Source organism: Harpegnathos saltator, unplaced genomic scaffold (genome assembly GCF_003227715.2).
Source record: "Harpegnathos saltator strain DR-91 unplaced genomic scaffold, Hsal_v8.6 scaffold244, whole genome shotgun sequence".
Classification (NCBI taxonomy): Eukaryota; Metazoa; Arthropoda; class Insecta; order Hymenoptera; family Formicidae; genus Harpegnathos; species Harpegnathos saltator.
The window spans coordinates 435,361-458,886 of NW_020230033.1; the positions used below are offsets into that span (position 1 = coordinate 435,361).

Genomic DNA, 23,526 nt, shown 5'->3' on the forward strand with positions numbered 1-23,526 from the left:
CTTTGTGATATATCTATTGGACGTACTTAGGATCAAGTTTTGTTATGTAGATTATTAATGATATTTAATGATATGATAAATTAGTATAAAACGAACAGTAAAATAGATTCAATTAGAATTTTAGTATAGAGTTTTAGTTAGTATAGGTTTAGTTAGTATAGGTTCGGTTTGATTCTAATTTGGTTCTACTAACTTCATCGAGATATATTAAAGAGAATATCATATTTCAATCACTTATAGTGAAAGAAGACTTAAAACGAAAAATGAAGTTTGCGCGAACGTGTCCCCTGAAATATTGTTTAAAATTAGAGAAAATTTTGTAAAAAGAATTAATAACTCGCAGACAGTTTCTTCGAGTAGCGGTAGCATAATAGCAGTTAATTACGTGAAAATCGTTGTGAAAAATTAATTGTTCTAAAATACAGCAAATAGAAATAAAAAATACCTAAATATTAATATTATATATAATGGTTCTGGAAATGTCAAAATGGTATAACATATGTATCTAAATATAAAATGAGATAAAAGAACTTAAAGGTAATATTCATCTTGATGCTAACGTTATATAAAGTAATTATTCCTAAAATATATGATGTTAATGTTATACAAAATAATTATTCCTAAAATATACATGTTGTTAAATCGTTACTTCTTAAGCAAGTCAAAAATTGGAATAAATATCCAAGTATAGTGAAGATAACAGTAAACTATATTACAAATCACCAATACGTAATGAAGACAATAATAAAGTATATTAATTATTATTAATAATCATAATAACAAAATATATTAAAAAATGTTGAACAAAAGTTGTCCGAAAAGTATATACTATTAGATATAGAAATAAGTTCGGTGCCTTTTTGCGTTTAATGTTTTACAAATCTGGTATAAATTTAAATTTTTTTTTCCATCGTATGGTAATTTAAAAGCGCCAACCGTAAGCTTTAACATGTTATAATACGGGTGACACTGCCGCGTCACCCGTATTCGGGTGACAGCAAAAGTTCTCATCGGGCCGCGTCACCCGAATACGGGTGACAGCAAAAGTTCTCATCGGGCCGCGTCTCCCGTATTCAGGTGACGCTTATTTGACTACTTACAAAGGATCTTTGAAAATATTTGGATAGATATTCCACAGGATGTAATAAAACTATTGAATTATTATAAAAATGGTTTATTAAAAAAATTATTTGGAGTGTAAAACATTAAAGCATTCTATGCAAAGCTGAGGTTGATCAGGACATTTTGGACAAAAAGTTGTTGTTTTCTTCAGATTCCCTCGTGCCTTTGATCGGTCCATTTCACATCTTTTATTTGAATAACGTCGTTTGCATGCGCGTCTAATGTTTTTTCCAGAATCATTTTTGCGAACGGCGATATTATGCTGACTTCGTCGAACAGAAGGCTTGGTTGTATTTTCAGGCAGTCCTAATAATTTTGTAGCTATCAATTCTCTAAATCTTCTAATATTTACAGTCTTCTTTGTCGCAAGTTTGTAAAGCACCAAAGCGTTTACAACTGAAATTCCCAGCAGAAGTTGAATACCAAGTTTTTCCATTCCGGTACCATTTGATTCCATTTGATTGAGGATCTTAAGAATGTATCGATAGAAACAAATGAACAGACATGAGACAGCAGCGCACGCTTCGTACAGCGGTGCGCGTGGCCTGACGGAGATTTCGTTGCAAACGCGCGCGGCAGTCAACGTGTTAAAAAGCATATCTATAATAATTGGTGGTTCTGCTGATATAACCTTCAAAAAAAAATAGTGAACACGATGTGCGAAACGAAATATGTGAGGCACTACATTCTTTTTTTACTTTTTAATTAAAGAAAAATGTTGTTTAGACTACTGAAATGATTTGTTCCGCTTTGGATAAAGGTGCTGTGATCCGTAAAACTTGTAAAACATATTTCCAGAAGTTCCAGAAAGACAATTTTGACCTTACTGACCGAAAACGCAGTGGAAAGCGAAAAAAAGTTTAAGAATTAGAGCAATTACTGAACGAAAATCCTTGTTAGACGCAATAAGAACTTACTGAAAAACTTGGTGTATCTCAATCAGCTACTTCTGTATGCTTAAAGAAGCTTGGAAGAATTGCATAGGGAAGCCATTGGGTTTTACATGTGCTCATCTCAAAAAACAAAATGAGACGTTGTGAGACAGCAATATTTCTGCTGTAAGGATTCAAACAAAAGATCTTTCTTCATAAAATTGTAATACAAAAATGAGGTGAAAAATAGATATTGTACATTAATCCCAAACGATGAAAATCGTTAGTTTATTCGGAGTGAGCCATCAAAAAATACTGCGGAACTGAATATTCACGCTAAAAAAGTGTTATGTACAGTCTGTAAAGTAAGAGCGTGCACGGGTTAATGTGTAGAAAAATTTATTTTTAATGATTTTTAAGTACATGGATTTGTTGTACTCCATAAGAAGAAAAATGCTATACCATTAATAATGAGTCCAGTCACCACCGGCATTGATAATTGCCTGGCATCTTCAAAGCATACTAAGTTGACTGCGTATTCGTTCGGTAAAGACCTCCAAACGAGACGAATTTGTCGTGTCAGCTACTTCAAAGTGCACACTCTTTTTCCTCGAAGCTTGTGCTTGAGATATGCCCACACATTTTCAATGGGATGTGCATCTGGCGACTGCGATGACCAATCAAGTGTGACGATGCCAGACTGCTCTTTCCACTCGGTGCAAAGCTTGCTCCGGTGTTTTGAGTCGTTGTCTTCCTGTAAGATCCAGTCCTCGTTTTTTTTTTATGAAGCATCGTTCAGCAGTCGGCAATAAACACTTCTCATAAATTTTAAGCATTAAGGTCGGGTTCCGCTTAAACAAATTCACAATTTTTTTTTCCATATTCGGCGTCACTTTGCCTATCAAGCCACGTTCTGGCAAGTCATCGACATTTTTTATCTTATATTGCTGAACCCACTTAGTGACGATTTTGACTTTCCCATGTATTTAGCAGCCACTGCATATGACATTTTTGGTCCTTTGGGGTGGGAACAAAGGAACACAGCCTCGTAGCGCGATGCGTATGCGGCACTCATGGCGGTTAACGTGTTTCTTAGGTTTCTCAGGTTAGAGTTCGACGCCAACTGAATCTTTTGTGACAAAGCATTCACGACAAAGATTTCATCTATCGGCTCACAAAAAAACTAGGACGATATTTGAAGTCAACTGCCATTTATGCCATGCACGCTCTTACTTTACAGACTGTATTTGCTGGGATTTTAAAGGCATTATTTGTTATGAGTTGCTCAAATTCAGTGAAACTGTTACTTCTGAACGTTATCAGTAGCAATTCATTAATTTAAGTAACGAAATTAAGCATAAAAAATCATTTACTGACAGTGAAACCCGGCAAGTGATTCTGTTGCACGGCAAGGCGTGGCTATACACGGCAAAAGTGAACCCTAGAATTTATCTAGGCTAAAATCTAGGCTAAGAATTCTTTAGGCTAAGAAATTCTCTCACATGCGGTTTATTCTCCAGACCTTTACGGATTATCATATATTCCGGTCGCTTCAACATCACTTGGTGGATTTCCACTTTCAATCTCCCGAGGAAAAAAGCATCGATGACTTCATTGAGTCAAAATCATCTTTTTATCGAAGATACTTTTTACTGAGATTCATCAGCTGCCAGAAAGATGGCAGATGTGGGAAATGATGGAAACTAAGCTGAACATGATAATATAAGTAATTGACATATGTCAATTACTCTTTAATAATGTGACAATATAAATGTATGTGACAATATATGTCGCTTATATCTTGTAATGGAAACATCTGAGTTAAACTATAATAATAAATTATTATCTTTTAAAACGCACACTATTCGCTATATCAGAGATATTCTCGGCATTTTCCATCATGTTTTCAAATATAAAGAAATAGAACGACGGTTTTCACCCGATTTCAAACATACAATAGCAATGGCTATTTTTAAAATTTGAGTTCGAGAAACTGGAACTTCTGGATTCAAAATAAACTTACGTATTATTCTACATCTTCCAGTTCTACTTCTCTCTCTCTTTCCCTCTCCCTCTCTCATCCATTCTCACTCTCCTTTTCGTTCCTTCCCTTTCTCCTCTCACCTCCCTCCTACCCTTTTCTTTTCAACCAATTCCAACCCCTCTCTTTACTCATTCCTCTCTCCCTTATTCCCACTTTCTTTTACATATATATACAAAGTGCCTGATGCAAGACGTATCAACCTGCACGTGAAAGTAAAGCATATTGACGAGCGAGAGGACCTCTGTCATTTTGTAAACTATCATGTGAAATTTCAAGTTATTTATAAAAGAAAATTAGCGAATTAGCGACGTTACGGGATGAGCTCTGCGTAGACGCAAGTTTACCGAAAATGGTTGAGAAGCTACTTCTTAACCGTTTGAGTCCCAGGGGGTATTGAAAAAACACTGTCGAAGAATCCCAAACAGCGCAACCGCGCTTTCTATAAATGAGTATGAAAAGACCCAAGCAGCGCGATAGCGCTTTGTTTATTTTACATCGATGAATCCCAATCGGACCAATACCGCTTCTTGTATTTGTTAGGTAACGCGATTCTCGTCTTTTTCTCATCGCTCTGTCACATTTATTGTAGTTTGCAAAGCGATCGGACGTATTCTTGCGTAAGTGTTTCTCATTGTTAATAATTGTGTGTTTCAAAATGATTAGACGAAGCAACGGAGCAACGAAGCAAAAGGAATCCATCCAACATGTTTTGATAAACACCGATGTTACAAATTATAATTGTTACTCTCCATTTAAATTATTTGTTCATAACACAAAAATATTGTTAATTTGTAATTCGTTATTTTATAAAATACATCTGTATTATTACATATGCGTACTGTAAATTTATAAATATTTCAAGTTTTGTTCGATAAAAATTATTGAGAAGATAACAATGAAATAAAAATTTTAATTTGTAATGTATTATTGCATTATTATAGTATTATTCTACCTATTATAAAATGTACTATTTACATTAAAAGGATCGGTGTGATATACTTGCTTCAGTAAATCTGAGCGCGCGACTTCGACAATCGGTAACGCACCGTCAGTTGTCCACAATGATCGAAATGTACTAGGTTTTCTCGACATAAAATCTGAACAGCGCGATCGCGCTGCTTGGGACTCAAACGGTTAATGACAGTAGCTATAGGCTAACAGCTATGAGCAGAGTAATGACGTGAACGATACGCGGATAATTATTTCTCGGTATGTCAGATACAACAGATATGTGTGTGTGTGTGTTGCGTGCACATGTGTGCGGGCGGACACGTGCACGCACATATATAGCTAAAATAAAGCTTTTATTTTTTAATTTTATAATACAATTGAAAATTTGTTGTTTTGAAAATGTATCTGAAAATTTTGATATCATACACACACAATTTTCTTTTATATAAAAAAATTTTCTTTTATTTTTTTATTTTATTTAAAAAAATTCTAATTTACAAGAAAGCAAATTATATATTAAACCTTCGACATTGTTTGAAATTTTGAAACTGAATGTACTTTTGAAATAAATTTTATGAGACATGAAATTTTTCTGTCTCTTAGAAAGTTTAACGCAAAAAAAATAAATTCGTGATAAACTGATTAAACCTTGTATTAAAATTAATATTAATCTGATTGAAGTATTAATTAAAATTAATTAAAAATTAATTAAAAATTAAAATGAAAATTAATATTAATCTGATTAAAGTATTAATTATTTTTCCATGTTATAAGTATCAATAATGTATTTTTATACTTATCTTTAAAATTCAGATAAATGTTTGACATAATAAAAATGTATTAATTGTATTAATACGTATGCTCGTAAATCAGATCAAGACAGTGAATCAGCATCATGCCAATTTTTGATAATAATGGTGGGAAAGACGAATAATAATACTAAAACGAATAATAATAATAAGACGAATAATATATTAGATTCATAATGTAATGGAAATGATGATCTAGTCAATTGCTGATATTAGTGATGGTGATAAATGATCTTTGTGGTGACGGCGATAACGACAACTATAGTAGTAAAGGAGTCTGTACTGCCAGAGCAGGATCGATTCGGTGGCCTAGATACGATGAAAGGGTATGAGAGAAAAAGAGCCACATGAGATAGACATATTGCAGGTTTCCGAGATATCGTAATTGTATTTGTTCGTAATTGTAATTTTCGTTAAATAACATAAATAATAATCCTAAAATATCCTATGAAAATGTCTACATAAGAGCTCTTTCATTGATAGACGAAAATCGAAAACAGAAACAGTTCAGCTCAGCTCGACTGAGCTCGACTTGACTCGGCTCAGCCTTGCTCGGCTAACTCGGCTCGACTCGGCTTGATTCGGTTTCATTCGGCTTGGTTCGGGTTGCCTTAGCGCGACACGGATTGAGTCGGCTCGTTCTAGAACTTGGATATGGCGAGATGGAGAAATGGATTTGCAACAAGGATACGAACACTGGAGCGAGGGCAAGCATTGACCTAAATATCTTCAACGCTCATTACACCCACTGTTATATTTTCTACAATTCCAGTAGCACACAATTTACCATCTTGAGTCTATGAAAAGTTACAAAATCTAGTTTTATATTATGTATTTTTGATATTAAAGTGCTGATTATTACAATTATATGTTTTATATTATTATTATATACAACTATATATTTTTGAATATTAAAAACGTTTTGAATATTAAAGTGTTGATTATAACAATTATGTATTTCTGAATATAACGCATTTATTCTTTTGCACTAAAAAATGTATAAAATGTATAATTTATTATTCATAAATATTTTTATTCTAAATTCTCATTTCATTAATTCTTAGATTTTCTTGCATATATTTATAAATTACAATAATTTTCAGTATTAAGCATTTTAGTTAATAATTTTCAAATTGTCTTAAGTTATTAATTCTTAAGTTATATTCATGTCTTTATCTATAAAAGTTTCAAACTCTGCTAAAAATTCAAATTAGAATTAGTCGAGGCAACGTATAATTATATACTTCTCTCTACTTCTAGTTTGTTTTATAAAAAATATATTTTCTTTGTGTCAATTTTATAATTAAATACTTTTTTAATCGTCGGAAAAAAGATATAAACTGCATATTTTAAAGTTACACATATATGGCTTTTTTCTTTCATGATAAGTTTGAATACTTTGGAGATTCTGCTTTGTTGATTTACAATTATAGTATTCCATAAATCTTCATCTTAAATAACTCGTGATATTGACTAATGTAATCAATAACTAACTAAAGAATGGTTAATAAACGTTTACAACTAAAGTGATATGTAAGGATTATGATTAGATACTGATGTAAAACAGGAATATATTATTATGTTGACCAATGGAGTGGGTCAGCGTTAGCATTGAAGGTTAGGTTCTTCCTTCACATTGAATCCCGTCACGAATAATATAGACAAGAGGGGAGAAATGAAAAAGGGATGATCTGATCGATAATGCAACCAGTGAACTGTATGATTTGCGAGTACTGTCCGTATTATTCACTACTACCGGATTCAATGAAATATTGAAACATCAATTTGATTATGTATTTATTTTTATCTCTTATATTCATTTTACTTTTTTCTATTCTTTTTCCTTCTTTATATTCACTTTTTTTCACATATGGTATTATACTACTTTTACTTTATATCGTCTTTATTTTCGTTTCCTTCTTTCTCTTTGATTCTATTTCCTTTCACGAAAGATTTTTATATTTTATTCCTTTTAAAATCATATTTTATCTTCTATTTCTTTTCCTTTTTTATTTTTTCTTATTTACTCTTTTCCTATATATTTTCTTCTTTCCATCTTATTTTTAACTTTTAGATTATTTTTCTTTATTTTTGATTCATTACTCCCTTAAAATTTATTACAAATTTTTTAGGTTAGGAGGATTTTAGGTTAAGAAGACATTAACCCGTAAATACCAAGGCGAGGTATGAAAATACTCGCAAGAGTTTTAATAATTTTATTTTTGTTTTTTTTCATATTTGTTTAATAATTTTTATATTGATAAATATGACTTCTATTTCTCAATAGTTTTTATCTTCCTCTTGGTCCTTAAAAAGGCGTTATCTTTCTCCCACACTTCCACAATCGCAGATAAGTGGCAGCAACTCCGGCCTGGGGTACGGTTATATTCCATCTTGTGATTAAAATAACTTTTTTTTCAAAAACTATTAATGTTCTCTAAATAACAGAATGACGTCAAATGATGTATTAATTATTACAAATTACTATAAATCATTAGAGGCATTATTAAAACGTCATTATTAAAACGGCATTATTTGACGTCCTCATGTTTGCTAGGTCACATTTGAAGGCTTTTTGAAGTTTTTTGTGAAATATCGCGTGCGGTAAAAATCCATCTCTAATTACGCACTACTGCATTTTACCGATGTTTTACTTACAAAAAAAGATGTGTATTTATGCAGTCGCAAAAAAGATACGAAAACTAATGTTATTTATAAAGTAAACAAAAAATCAATTTGCAAAAGCTATTGAGATTTTATTTGCGAAAATTGCTTTGAAGATTTATGAAGTTTATTGAAGTTTTTTGAAAAAAGATTATATTATTTTTCAACAGTCTATAATTATTTTACTTCTCGTTTTATTATTAATTTATATTCGTAGCTTAAAAATTTCAATATTTATATCTATATAAATCTGTTGTAATTATTCATTTAGTCATAATAAATTCTTAGATTATCATTAGTAATTTTTTATTTAATCAAATATTTATTTCTGTCACTTTTATCTCAAAAGAATTCTACTACTAGAAGATTTTGAATAATTAATAGTGTTAGTAACTGATAAAATATGAAATTTAATTTCTTTTGTTTCTTTCTTTATGACATCACGATTCTTGTACCACTTTTGAGATATTCACCGATCATTACTTTTCCTAAATGGAAACCACAATTTTTTATTATATTATATTTTCCTATCAATCAAACATTTTAACAATTTTTGTCGGAAGCATTTTCTTATTTGCCTAATATTTTTTAAGATATTTAAGAAAAACTTGATAACTTTTTCAACATTTAACTTACGATATCTCGCTATTCGTAGGAAAAAAGTGGTAGTAGACTTTTTTATTCTACATCTCAAGTCTCAAGAATATACCAGGTCTGTAAATATGAAACCGGAATTTGCCCATAGATGACCCTAGCTGTCAATGTAGTTACCGTCAAACCGCGTCATTGGCGCCATTTCCATTTGTTGACATCTGGCAAAGATTTTCAACTCACAACAATACAAGTTTCATACAACAGCATAGTTTGTAATAGCGTTGAACATGTCGAATTTTGTGCCTGGAAGCTACGATTTGCGAACAGTATTGATTTTCTGTTACCATTTGAAGAAAACTGCTGCAGAATCGCATCGAATACTTGTCGAAGCTTACGGTGAGCATGCGCTTCGTAAATCACAGTGCTTTGAATGGTTTAAAAAATTTAAACGTGGCGATTTTTACGTGAAAAACGAAGAACGTGGAAGACCACCGAAGAAGTTTGAAGAGAGCGAATTGCAAGCATTGTTAGATGAGGATGATACTCAAACGTAACAACAACTCGCGGATCAATTAAATGTGATACGAGAAGCCATCTCCATACGTTTGAAAGCCATGGGAAAGATGCAAAAGATGGGAAAATGAGTTCCACATAAACTGAATGAAAGACAACAGGAAAACCGAAAAACCACTTGCGAAATGCTGCTCGCCAGGTACAAAAGAAAGTCATTTCTCCATCGAATTGTGATTGGCGATGAAAAGTGGATATATTTTGAGAATCCGAAGCGTAAAAGATCATGGATAACTCCAGGCGAACGATCGACATCGACTGCAAGGCCAAATCGCTATGGACGGAAGACAATGCTCTGTGTTTGGTGGGATCAGAATGGTGTGATCTATTATGAGCTGCTAAAACCTGGCGAAACCGTTCATACTGAACGCTACCGACAACAAATGATCGATTTGAATCAAGCTTTGCGTGAAAAACAACCAGAATATCAAGAAAGGCAACACAAAGTGATCTTGCTTCATGATAATGCACCATCACACACAACAAAACTGATCAAGGAAACGATTGAGGCGTTTAGTTGGGAAATACTTTCGCATGCGGCTTACTCACCAGACTTGGCTCCGTCCGATTACTACTTATTTACATTGATGGGACACGCACTTGCTGAGCAGCGCTTCACTTCTTACGAAAATGTACGAAAATGGCTCGATGACTGGTTTGCCTCAAAAGAGCAACAGTTTTTTTGGCGCGGCATCCACAAATTGTCAGATAGGTGGGAAAAATGTATAGCTAGCGATGGGCAATACTTCGAATAAAATATTTTTTATCATTTTCATATAATAAACGTGTATTTTCTATACAAAAATTCCGGTTTCATAGTTATATACCTGGTATTGTTACAATAGCACTCTGATTTTTGTTAATTGGAAGATTTTAAAATTTCCAAAAGTCGATAAATTAACAAAAGTTAGGGAACTATTGTGACAATATATTCTTGAGACCAAATAGTAAAAAAGTCTAGTACTATTTTTTCTTTCGACAAATACTTAGCGAGATATCATAAATTGAATATTGAAAAAGTTACTAAGTTTTCTTTAAATATTTCAAAAAGTATTAGATAAATAAAAAGATGTTTCAGATAAAAGTTGTTAAAATTAACCCTCGGAGAACACACCTCTTTTTTTGATCAAGAAGAACACTCTGGGTCAATTTGATCCTGCGTTTGGATTGTCTACCATTTCACATACACGCATCCGATCAACTTGAAAAAATTCTCAGATACACTTCAAACATCGTAGAATCAATTGATGTAGAAAAAAGTGTCGTTCGAATCATTTACATATTTAAAAAAATTAACAACAAGAAATTGTTTTCTGCAAAATTCAAAATTTAGTAAGAAAAATATCTGTTTCAATTTTCAATATTTTTGACTGAAAATTTATCTTCATATTCCCAAGATATACTTATATTAAAAAAAAAATAGTCCTTTAGTGTACCTTTCAAAAAAGGTATTTATTTTGCTAGGTGATGAAGGTGGTTTTTAAGATAAAAAATCGAACATTTTTGTGAAAAAGTTTTAGAAAAATTTATTTCTTATTACATATATGTGAATACTTCATTATTTAAATGACTTGTGATAAAAGTTAACTTATTTATTCACTTTCGGTGCAGTCATTACATAAATAAACATGATGTTCATCGCACATCGGACGCAAGCAACTCGGACATTGCATCTTAGGTTTTTATCTTTTGCGTAAGGGCAAAGTGAACATCTTGCTTTTTTCCTAATTGCGATCGATCACCTTCTGGTATAGTTGATTTATCATCAAGAATAAGCTGAATGTCTTTGCATATTTCGGCACGCAGCGTGGCATTTTTTAGTTTTTCTTGCAAGTATGGAGTAAGTAGGTGTAAGATATTTACGATCAAACTCGAGGTAAGGGTCAAATTGACCCTGTGTGTTCTGCAAGGGTTAATTAGAAAAATATAATAAAAAATTGAGGTTTCCGTTTAAGGAAAATGATGATCAGTGAATATCTCGAAAGTGACGCCATGAAAAGAACATGTTAAATGTATTGGTAGTAAGTGGATTTATAAAATAAAAACCGATCAAACTGGGAAAATAATTAAATATAAAGCTAGATTAGTTGCACAGGGTTATAATCAAAAGAAAGATGTTGATTATTTTGAATCATATGCACCGGTTGCAAGCTGAGCCAAACAAACTGATGTAGTTTTATGTCCCTTTTTAGACCATACAACTTTTATTTGAAACATTTTTCGCAGTGTTTTTGAGATATTTGAGTGGGTCCTTTAAAATGGAACACCCTGTATGTTAGGATTTAAACAAGCATATTCGACAATATGAATATTTATTCAATGAACATTTTATTCAATGAAAAAGAAAAGCCAAATGATTCTCTTTCTTTCTTTCTAGTAATCCAAAAACTTTTCTATCTTTCTTTTTCTATAAGAGAGTCTAACGAATATTAAAATATTGAGAATTATTTTATCTTTAACACTTTCTGGAAAAAAGCTTATAACAGTTTATATAACATACGGCATATAGTTTTTATTTTGTTTATATTTCATAAAATAAAACTGCACAGTTAATTATTTGCTATATATTCTTTTAAAGATATATATAAAAAAGATATATATAGAAAAATTTCAATAGTTATCAATGAAATTATACGAGAGAGAGAGAGAGAGAGAGAGAGACAGACAGACAGACAGACAGACAGAGAGGACTACTAAATATCATGTAGTAAGGATATATTCATCACAATAATTTACATGCATATGAAACCAAAAGATTCGAAGTTTTTTCTTCAAATTTAAATTTTTATCAAGCATTTACGAGTAAATGTTGTTTTGATTAATAGCTTTTATTTCTCATCTCAATACTTGTACAACAGGACAGAGTAACAAAGGAACTAACTGTTGTCTCTTAATTCCGCACGCGCGCCACCACGCACATGTCACTGCATTCATATTACGAGCGCGACTTTCAAATAAAATAAAACGTAAATGTGTGTCAAACACTTATCATTTCTCCCACTTTTGATACGCTGTATACTTATATACTAGTTTGCTTACATAATTTTTAATTTTTGAACATGAGATTTCATCACATTATATGGTAATCCTTTAGTAAATATATCTGCCACATTGTCACCAGATGAACCATATGTTAATTTTATTAATCCTTGTTCATACTTTTCTCTAGTTATATGATATTCAATGTCTAGATCTTGATTTTTCTACTCTATTTAATGTAAAATCAATTGCTGATCTATTGTCGCATCTAATGACATATGGTTTACAAGGTACATTAATATTAGGTGAATTTTGTAATTCGGTAAACATCATATCTATACTAATGATTTCTTTAACGGCATTCGCTAACGCTACATATTCCGCTTCCATTGTGGAAGTAGATATAGATTTTTGCTTATTCGACTTCCATGATACCGCATTTCCTCCTAAAAATGCAACCATTCCGCTGTATGAATGTCTATCATCTAGGTCTGACGCCCAATCTGCGTCACTAAATACTTCTACTTCATTATTTCCATCATTATACGTTAAAACTTTATCCTTAGTTGTAGCTAAATATTTCAAGACTTTCTTCGCTTGCATCCAGTGTATTTTTCCGGGATTTGAGGCAAATTGTGATAATTTAGATGTAATGTATAATATATCTGGCCGCGTTGCTAACGCTATATACATCAGGGAGCCTACGAGTTGTCTATACGGTACATTTTTCATTTCTTCATTTTCATATTCATTTGAAGGACTATCATGTTTAGATAATTTTATACCTAATTCGACAGGTGTTTTCGTTGCTTTATATTCACGTTATACTCTTTTGCTAGCTTTTCTATATATAATTCTTGAGACAATTTTATAATTCGTTCGTCTAAATCTATTCTTATACCTAGTAAATATGACACTGTTCCTAAATCTCTTATTTCGTATTCTGACATTAATAATAACTTAACATACTCTATTTTACTTATGTCCTTAGCAAATAATATAATATCGTCTACATATATGGTTAATATGAGTTCATTTTCATGTACATATACGCAGTTATTACTTTTTAATCTTCGAAATCCGTTCTTAGTTAAGAATATATCGATAGTGTTATTCTAATTGCGACCAGACTACTTTCACCCATAGATCGGTTTCTTTAATTTTGCCACTTTCTCGTTAGATTTATTATATCCTGGAGGCAATTCCATATATATGTCCTCAGTAAGCTCTCCGTACAAGTATGTGCATTTCACGTCTAAATAGTGTATTTTCCAACCATGAGATATTGACATTGCTAACAATAATCTAATGGTCGAAATGCTTGCAACCGGTGCATATGATTCAAAATAATCAACATCTTTCTTTTGATTATAACCCTGTGCAACTAATCTAGCTTTATATTTAATTATTTTCCCAGTTTGATCGGTTTTTATTTTATAAATCCACTTACTACCAATACATTTAACATGTTCTTTTCTATTAACTATTTCCCATGTGTTTCTATTTTCTAAACTGTTAAGTTCATCTTCCATGGCTACTTTCCATTCTTTACATTGATGTAATTTCATTGCTTGTTCGAACGAAACTGGTTCTATTATCTCGGTTAAATTGATTTCAATATTTGGTTTACCTGCACGACCCCAAGGATTTCTGATTATCTTTCCATGTCTTGTTTTAACAGCATTAATCATGTCACGCGCCGGCGTTTTTCTTAAATTATATGTATTGCTATCCTTTTCGATTTCAATTTCTACTTCATCTTCACTTATTTCACCATTTTTATTGTTGTTTATTTGTGCATGTGTCTTTTTAATCACCATTTTATCATCTTTATTGCTCATACTTTCTTCCTCATTGATTGGAATATTGTTCGTTTTTCTTTTATAAATATGCTTTTATAAATATTTTAGAAATATGCTCAAAACCGCATGTCTCTTCTACAAATTTTACATGTTTAGTTTGAATAATGTCATCCTTAATAGGATTCCACAACTTATATCCTTTAGTTTTATTTGAATATCCTACTAATACACATTCCATTGCTCTTTGATCAAGCTTGTTTCTATATTGTTTTGGTATGTGTGCATATGCTAGACATCCATATACTTTTAAGTGTTTCACGCTGGGTATATTTCCGGTCCACACACCTTCCGGAACATCATTATCTATTACCGAATGTGTAGCTCTATTTTTAACATAACAGGCAGCTAATATTGCTTCCGCCCAGAATTTTTCGGGTAACTGTGCTGTTCTCAACATTGCGCGAACTAAATCTAATAGTGTGCGATTAATCCTTTCTGCTGTGCCATTCATCTGTGATGTGTATGTGTTCGTTCGTTCGTATATAATTCCTAAGTCATTAAACAAATTCATAAGTTCATTGTTACAAAATTCTAATCCGTTGTCCGTCCTAATTCTTTTTGCCTTTCTATCTGTTTCTCGCTCTACTCTAGCTACATATCTACGCGTATAACTTGTTACTTCGTTTTTACCTTTTAAACAAAATACAATAGTTTTTCTTGAATAATCATCAGTAAATATAAGAAAGTACTTTGATCCTCCTATTGACTCTAAAGGCATGGGTCCACATAAATCCGAGTGCACTAATTCTAACACGTTTTTTAATTGTTTTTTTACCTACCTTTTATTTGTTTGCACGGTGCTTTTGTAGATTTACCCGTACTACAACCTTGGCAATGAATTTTATTGATATCTACTTTTTCTAGACCTCGAACTAACCCTTTTTTCGATAATTCTTTAATATTATCAATATTTATGTGACAGAATCTCTGATGCCATTTGTAAGTTTCATCTATTTTAGTATTGTCTATATTATATATTTCCGTCTGACTTAATTTATCAGTAATATTTTCTGCATTAATTACGTATAAACCATCTTTATTAAACGCCTCCCCCACTATCATTTTAATCCTCTTATTGAAAATTTTTACCATGCCATTTTCAAAAATTAATCTTTTATTTTTCTTTTATATCTGTGACACTGATAGTAAGTTTCTTCTTATATTGGGTACGTGATAGACTTCCTGTAAAGTTAAACTAAATATATCATTATTTACATGAGTTTCTATCTCGATTTCACCTATTTCTATCGCCTTTAAATTACCATTTGCATCACTATCAGCTGAATAGATTGTTTCATTAGTTACTTGTCTATAATTTTTAAATAGGTTTCTATGTTTATATACGTGATGCATTGCTCCACTATCTATTAACCAGCAGTCATCTAATTGAGTATTATTTATCTCCAGCAAAAATGTATCTTTGTGCTTACGTACGTTATTCTTATAGTTTATTCTGACATTTAATAACTTACAATTTTTCATTATGTGTCCTTGTTTGCCACGTTTAAAGCACTTCCTTTCTTCTTTTCTGGTCTCTGAACTTTGATGTGATGCTCTTTTAGTTTGATGGTATGCTTCCTTTTGTCCGCTAGTTCCACTCGTTGTTTTTGCTGTTCTTCTGTCGTATTCGCTTAACAGTATTCCTTTTATTTCCGATGACTTGGATTTGGAATCATCTAGATTCGCTAATGCCATGACTATTCCTTCATAACTGTCTGGCAGTCCAGATAACATGGTATATGCTAAATCCTCGTCTTTAATTTCGCATCCTTCTTTTAAACTATCGCTGCATGTCTTTATCTTTCCCAAATACGAGGTTATGGTTTCCTCAGGTTCTAGTTGTATTGATACCATTTGTTTCCTCGATTGTAATATTCTCGGTCGTGATTTCGGTTCAAAACTTTTTAACGCTTCCCATGCATCAAATGCTGTCTCACAGTCTATAATGTGTCCTTGTTGTTCTGGTTCAACACTTAAAGCAATCGCTGCTAATGCTTTTTCTTCTTTGCGATTAAATCGTTCTATTTCATCCTTATCGTCTACGGGTCTGATTGCTTCATTAGTTACATGTTTCCATAATTCCCGTTGTACTAATGCCATTTTCATATTAAATTTCCATGATCGATAATTATTACTATTTAACTTATCGATCCGATCAATTAATTGCGTTGCTGAGGTCATTATTATTGATTTTTATTGCTTCTACGTGATAATCGTCTTCACATAACCTCGCTTCTTCTAATTGTCTTTACTTGACTTGTGCCCAGATATTATTATATTTATATATATGTATGTGCACATTACTTGCGTGAATTAAATGCGCATGTAAAGTACCTGGGCCCATAACCTTGTTGTTTTGATTAATAGCTTTTATTTCTCATCTCAATACTTGTACAACAGGACAGAGTAACAAAGAAACTAAGTGTTGTCTCTTAATTCCGCACGCGCGCCACCACGCAGATGTCACTGCATTCATACTACGAGCGCGACTTTCAAATAAAATAAAACGTAAATGTGTGTCGAACATTTATCAGTAAAATTTTATATCTATTATTTGTGGAAATATTTTAGAACGTAATATTTTAGAACGTAAGAAATGCGTATGCGTGTAATTAAGAATTTATAATCAATTATAATTATAAAATATTGGGTCTGGAAAAAAGTTCGTGGGGTTTTTCCCGATAGATGGCGTCAATTGCAAATAACTCAGGAAACACAGATCGCAGCGACATCACTAAACGCTCGTTGGAAAGATGACACTTCGAGCGTTACTTTGAGTGTATAAACATCGAGATTGGTGCAGTGGTTGGAAAGTTGTTTGCGTTTGAAAATGGAGAAAAGTAATGAAAAACTGCGCTATATTTTGCAATATTATTACGACAAAGGGAAGAACGCTGCGCAGGCTTGTGAAAAAATTTGTGCTGTGTACAGTGAAGGTACTTTATCAAAATCTGCTGCGCGGAAATGGTTCGCTCGCTTTCGTTCTGGTAATTTTGATGTGAAAGATGAGTCACGCTCTGGTCATCCAATCACTGAAAAAGCTGATGAAATTCTTGAAAAAGTCCAGCAAGATAAGCATATCAGCAGTGTCGATATTGGTATGGAGCATTGACCACAAAACTGTTTTGAACCATTTACACAAAGCTGGCTATAAAAAGAAGCTCGATGTATGGGTTCCTCATGAGTTGAACGCGAAAAACATGATAGACCGAATTAACATCTGCGATGCGCTGCTGAAACGCAATGAAATCGAGCCATTTCTGAAACGTGTCATAACCGGTGATGAAAAATGGGTCACGTACGACAATCGGAAGCGTCAAAGATCGTGGACAAGGGATGGTGAGCCGTCACAAGCATTCGCAAAGCCAGGATTGACGCCGAAAAAGGTGATGCTGTGTGTGTGGTGAGACTGGAAGGGAATCGTCCACCATGAGCTACTTCCAGTTAGTTAGACGATTGATTCTCAACTCTACTGTGGACAACTAGAGAGATTACGTCAGGTAATTGAAAGAAAACGGCCCGAATTGAATAATAGGAAAGGTGTTGTCTTCCATTATGACAACGCCCGACCACACACTTCTTTTATGACCCGTCAAAAATTGCGAGAGCTTGGTTGGGAAGTTTTGATGCATTCACCGTATAGTCCAGACATAGCACCCTCTGACTATCACTTGTTCCGATCTCTGCAGAATTCTTTCAGTGGAATTAAGCTGGTTTCAAAAGAAGCCTGTGAAAACCACTTGATTCAGTTTTTCAACCAGAAACCACAGAAGTTCTTCACCGATGACATCATGGCTCTACCCGAAAAATGGCGAAACATTGTCGATAATAATGGAGCATATTTGGTTTAAATAAATTCATTTTTACACTATAAGGAAACCAGTTGAATTTTACTAAAAAAACGCCACGATCTTTTTCCCAGACCCAATATATGTATATATTGTATTAATTGAAACCATTTTTATGTTGCAGGTACTTTGAAGCATCAACAAACAACGATTTCAACTATGAAGCTGCAGCAAACATTTACACATGTCAAGATACGGTGGAAGTTATGACTATCTCACATCAATTTTAAATCAATTAATAAATTTAATGGTATAATTGAGAGAGAGAGAGAGAGAGAGAGAGAGAGAGAGAACCGTAAATTTTTTTTTCATTTTAAGAATTTTTCAACGGCCAATATCGATTTAAAATTTTAATTCCTTTTTTAATTTCAACTGGAAGAATTGCGGATTGAGTTTTATAATGAGTTTTATAATGAGATAATTATAGATAAATATTTCTCGTCATTAAAAATCGGCCGAAAAGATAATGTAATTAAAGAAACTTGGAATTATGTGACAATAGGAAAAAGAAGCAACCATAGCATTGATTAATAATAAGAATAAAAAAGCAAAGCTAAGGATCCGTCACGGTGGCCAGTTTAATAAGTAGCAACATAACATTACGATACAATGAAAGATCGAAGATTGTCACAAGGGATATTGTCCTGGCAGCCCCAACCAGGTTAAAAGAAACGGTAAATTCATTAATTACGACCACGACAATAGTGACGACGATAACAACGACAACACCCAACATGGATACTAATGGCGATTCAAACATGGATACCGCTAACAGTGACTCCACCAGCTCTGGCGTTGGTGCTATGGCATCTGTTGTTGCCAGTGCCGCGTCCTTGACACTGGTCAAGGTCGAGAGGCCAGATCATCTGGCAGGAGCGTCAACGTCGCCCGCGACGGTAGCTGCCGTATCCACTGGCTCGATCGGCACTGGAAGTGGCCTTTTCACCACTATTGCCAATAACAATAAGACAGCTAAATCGGACGATTGGCTAGCGACGAATAGTCCCGGATCGCCGCAAAATTCTTTACAAAGTCAGCATGTGGTCTATACCGCTTCGCAACAGCAATTATCGGAGCCACAACAACCTCCCATGGCGCACTCCAGTCCACTCGCACATCAGCAACAAGTCAACAATAATGGATACGCAAGCCTTATGAGCACCAGTAGTTACGATCCATACAGTCCTAATGGTAAAATAGGTAAGTAATTTTTATTTCAATAATTATTGAAAGCTATTTTAACAAATAAAAGGACGGTATATATGTAAAGCATTATTATTTAAATGAATAAGATGACATTGATATAAATAGCTTGTAATTAAAGCACTTCGTCACTTATGGTCTCGGGACAGTCTGTGGTATCTATATTGTTATATAATAAGAATTTTAAATATTAAACATTATTATCATCAAGTATTAAATATGATGCCTATAATGATGCCTATAATGATGTCCTATAATATACGTACATGGTTTTTCATTAAGGTTTCATTTTAAATTAACAAAAAAACGAATTTGTTTTTGAAAAAGTTGTGATATTTTTATTCCAATCCAAAGTATAAACTATGCGATGAAATGTGAAACACAATATCAGCCAAATGACCGCCTCAACTTTTCTTGCAAATAGTCATTCTTTTGAAAAAATTTTCCATCATGCTTTTGCACAATTGTGGCTTAATTTCGCCAATGACGGTTTGAATATTGTCTCTAGGGATTTGAATTGTTTATGGAGCATTGGCATAAATTTTATATACAATCACGGCTTGTGTGGCATGTAGCTCCATTCTGCTGAAAATAAACATCGTCCAGATCTAGTCTTTGAATTTCAGGCTGAAAAAAGTCAATCAGCATCTTTCGATCAGCGCAATCTATTGACTGTGATGGTAGCACCGGTTTCGTTTTCAAAAAAATATGGCCCGATGACGTCGCGAGCACAAAAACCGTACCAAACTGTCACTCGTTGTCGATGGAGAAATTGTTCACCAATCGTCCTTGAGTTTTCGACGCCTCGGATGCAGCAGTTTTGTTTATTGATGTAGTCTTAAAGGTAGAAACGGACCTCATCGCTCAAAATGATTTTCTTAAAAACATTAGAATTAACCGTTTGTATTTCAAACATCTAATCGACGAACGTACGGTGTTGTATATGTGTGGGTCCTTTGGCTTCAATTCTTGCGTCAGCTAGGCCTTGCAAACATGTACACCAAGATTTTTATACAAAATGTGGTATAGGTTTATGGAATATCCAATTGCTGTGAACATCTTGCAATGGACAAGCCTGAATTTTCTGCGACACTTTCAGCCACTGCAACGTTTTCAGTTAATCTAGCTAGCCGAGCACGGCTCGGGTTCTTAAAAATGAAACCTTTTAATGGAAGCCCTTATATATTAGGTATAGTAAAAAGAAATCCATTATTCTTGCATGAAATTGAAGGCTTTAATTACCATAGTTAGAATGATTCGATTTAGGTCAAATATGCGCCGTTTTGTTCGATAACTTGTTGCCATTTTGAAGGTAATTTCATTATGCCTCTCTCATAGAAGCCCTCGCCCCTATTGGCAAAAAATTGAGACAGTCGATTTTCACAAGCCTCTCTTGAAGCGAATTTTTCATCAGCAAAATTGTTCGCCATGGACAGGAACAGATGGTAATCACTTGGTGCCAGGTCCGGACTATAAGGTGGATGCATAAGAACCACCCAACCAAGCTCCCGGAGCTTCTGGCGAGTCACTATCGATGTGTGTAGCCTGGCGTTGTCCTGATGGAACACAATTCCTCTCCTATTGGCCAAAGCTGGCCGCTTCTGGGCGATTGCTTCCTTCAGACGGTCCAATTGTTGACAGTACAGTTCCGAGTTAAGAGTTTTGCCGTAGGGGAGCAGCTCATAGTAGATAATTCCCTGCCAATCCCACCAAACATACAGCAAAACCTTCCTGGCCGTCAATCCTGGCTTGGCCACCGTTTCCGCCGGCTCACCGCGATTCGACCACGACCGTTTTCGCTTGACGTTGTCGTAAGTGATCCACTTTTCATCACCAGTGACCAACCCCTTCAGAAATGGGTCGATTTTGTTGCGATTCAGCAGCGATTCACAGATGGAAATTCGGTCCATGAGGTTTTTTTTTCGTTAACTCGTGTGGCACCCATACATCGAGCTTCTTTTTGTATCCAGCCTTATTCAAATGGTTCCAAACGGTTTTTGTGCAATCTTTAGCTCTTGGGCAATCGAAACAGTGCTTACATGACGGTCGGACTCGACAATGTCCATGATTTTATCGATATTTTCGACAATTGGCCTTCCAGTGCGTGGTGCATCTTTGACATCGAAATTACCGGAACGGAATCGACGAAACCAAAATTGCGCGTGATTGGCTGTTACAGTATCAAGACCATAAACACTATTCACATTTTCAGCCGCCTGTCTTGCGTTTTCGCCTTTATCGAAAAAAAACTGTAAAATATAGCGTATTTTCTCTTTGCTAGTGTCCATCTTTGACGCGCTCAAACAAAACTGAGTCAACTAATCACAAAACTGTCAGAAAAGTTTTTTTAGTACGAAATCTCATCTTTCTAACGCCATCTAGTGGAACCCGATCGGACTTATACAACGCGAAATACAGATAATTAAAGCCATCTATTGGAAAAATAATGGATTTCTTTTTACTACACCTGATATATGTATGTACACATATACACTACTCAAAAAAATTATGACATCAAAAAATTTGCACTGAAAATTGCTCAAATTTGAACAATGATTATTCAGTGATATATAGTTGTAAGACGATGATTTTTTTTTTAATTAAAGGTTGAAGTCTCAACTTTAACATGCTTTCGGTTGATTTTAGATCCAATTCATTCCTACAGCGTGCGATCTCATAATTCAATGGCATGTTTTTTATTTAAAAATTTGCAACTTTGACAAAACGCACAGGCTTGGATAATTTTTTTTCCAAATTTTTATTTGCGAGGAATGAAAGTTTGATTCTTCCCCTTTTATTTAAAATAAATTCAAGTCTCTACGATTTATTTTCGCGATTTTACAGCATTTTAAAGAAACCCATACATTTTCGTTATTGAAAGTAGGATTTGTAGGAAATCACTGTCAACTTTGGCATTACCTAATGGAATACCGAATTGTTGCATTAAGTGTAAAACAAGGTAGTTTATGGTAGTGTTTTATGATAAAGAAACATGCATCCATTGTCTCAGGCTCAATGAGCACTAATTATTGCGCTTATGAGCGAAGGCTTCTTGCAAAGGTACGTAGCGAGGCGACTCGGTATTAACCAATCCGCAGTTTCGCGAATTTGGTTACGTTTCCGGGAAACGGGTAATTTACAACCACGAGAGGGACAGGGAAGACAACAGAGGACAACTCCACGAGAAAATCCCCCAAAGTCGGCAGTGTGCCAATGCCAAAGATTATTGAACATAGTTACGCAAACTCTACTTCCAGTAACGAAAATGTAAGGGTTTCTTTAAAACGCTGCAAAATCGCAAAAACAATCGTAGAGACTTGAATTTTTTTTTAATTAAAGGGGAAAAATCAAATTTTCATTTCCCGCAAGTAGAATTTTCGAAAAAAATCACTCAACCCCGTACGTTTTGTCAAAGTTTGCAAATTTTTAAATCAGAAGCATGCCATTGGATTATGGGATCGCACGCTGTAGAAATGAATTGGATCTAAAATCAACCAAAAGCATGTTAAAGTTGAGACTTCAACCTTTAATTTAAAAAGAAAATCATTGTCTTACGACCATTTATCGCTGAGTAATCATTGTTCAAAGTTGAGCAATATTCAGCGCATATTTTTTGATGCCATAATTTTTTTGAGTAGTACCAGGTCTGTAAATATGAAATCGGAATTTACCTACAGATGGCCCTAGCTGTCAATGTAGTACCGTCAAACCGCGTCATTAGCGCCATTTCCATTTGTTAACATCTGACAAAGATTTTCAACTCATAACAATACAAGTTTCATATAACAACATAGTTTGTAATAGCGTTGAATATATCGAATTTTGTGCCTGGGAGCTACGATTTGCGGACAGCATTGATTTTCTGTTACCATTTGAAGAAAACTGCTGCAGAATCGCATCGAATACTTGTCGAAGCTTACGGTGAGCATGCGCTTCGTAAATCACAGTGCTTTGAATGGTTTAAAAAATTTAAACGTGGCGATTTTTACGTAAGAAACGAAGAACGTG

At 33.8% G+C, this 23,526-nt stretch overlaps 1 protein-coding gene across 8 annotated transcripts in view; it reads left to right on the plus strand.

Moving 5' to 3' along the window:
- Ecr (ecdysone receptor) overlaps positions 1 to 23,526 on the plus strand; it is a 385,687-nt gene that overhangs the window by 142,275 nt on the left and 219,886 nt on the right. For 7 of the 8 annotated variants that reach the window (XM_025298887.1, XM_025298888.1, XM_025298895.1 and 4 more), the window contains exon 3: positions 18,440 to 19,515. In XM_025298887.1, the coding sequence (XP_025154672.1) occupies positions 19,050 to 19,515 (466 nt within the window). In that variant the 5' untranslated portion in view covers positions 18,440 to 19,049. Of the gene's footprint in view, positions 1 to 18,439; positions 19,516 to 23,526 lie in introns of those variants that run through there. The other variant, XM_025298894.1, reaches the window with a different exon arrangement.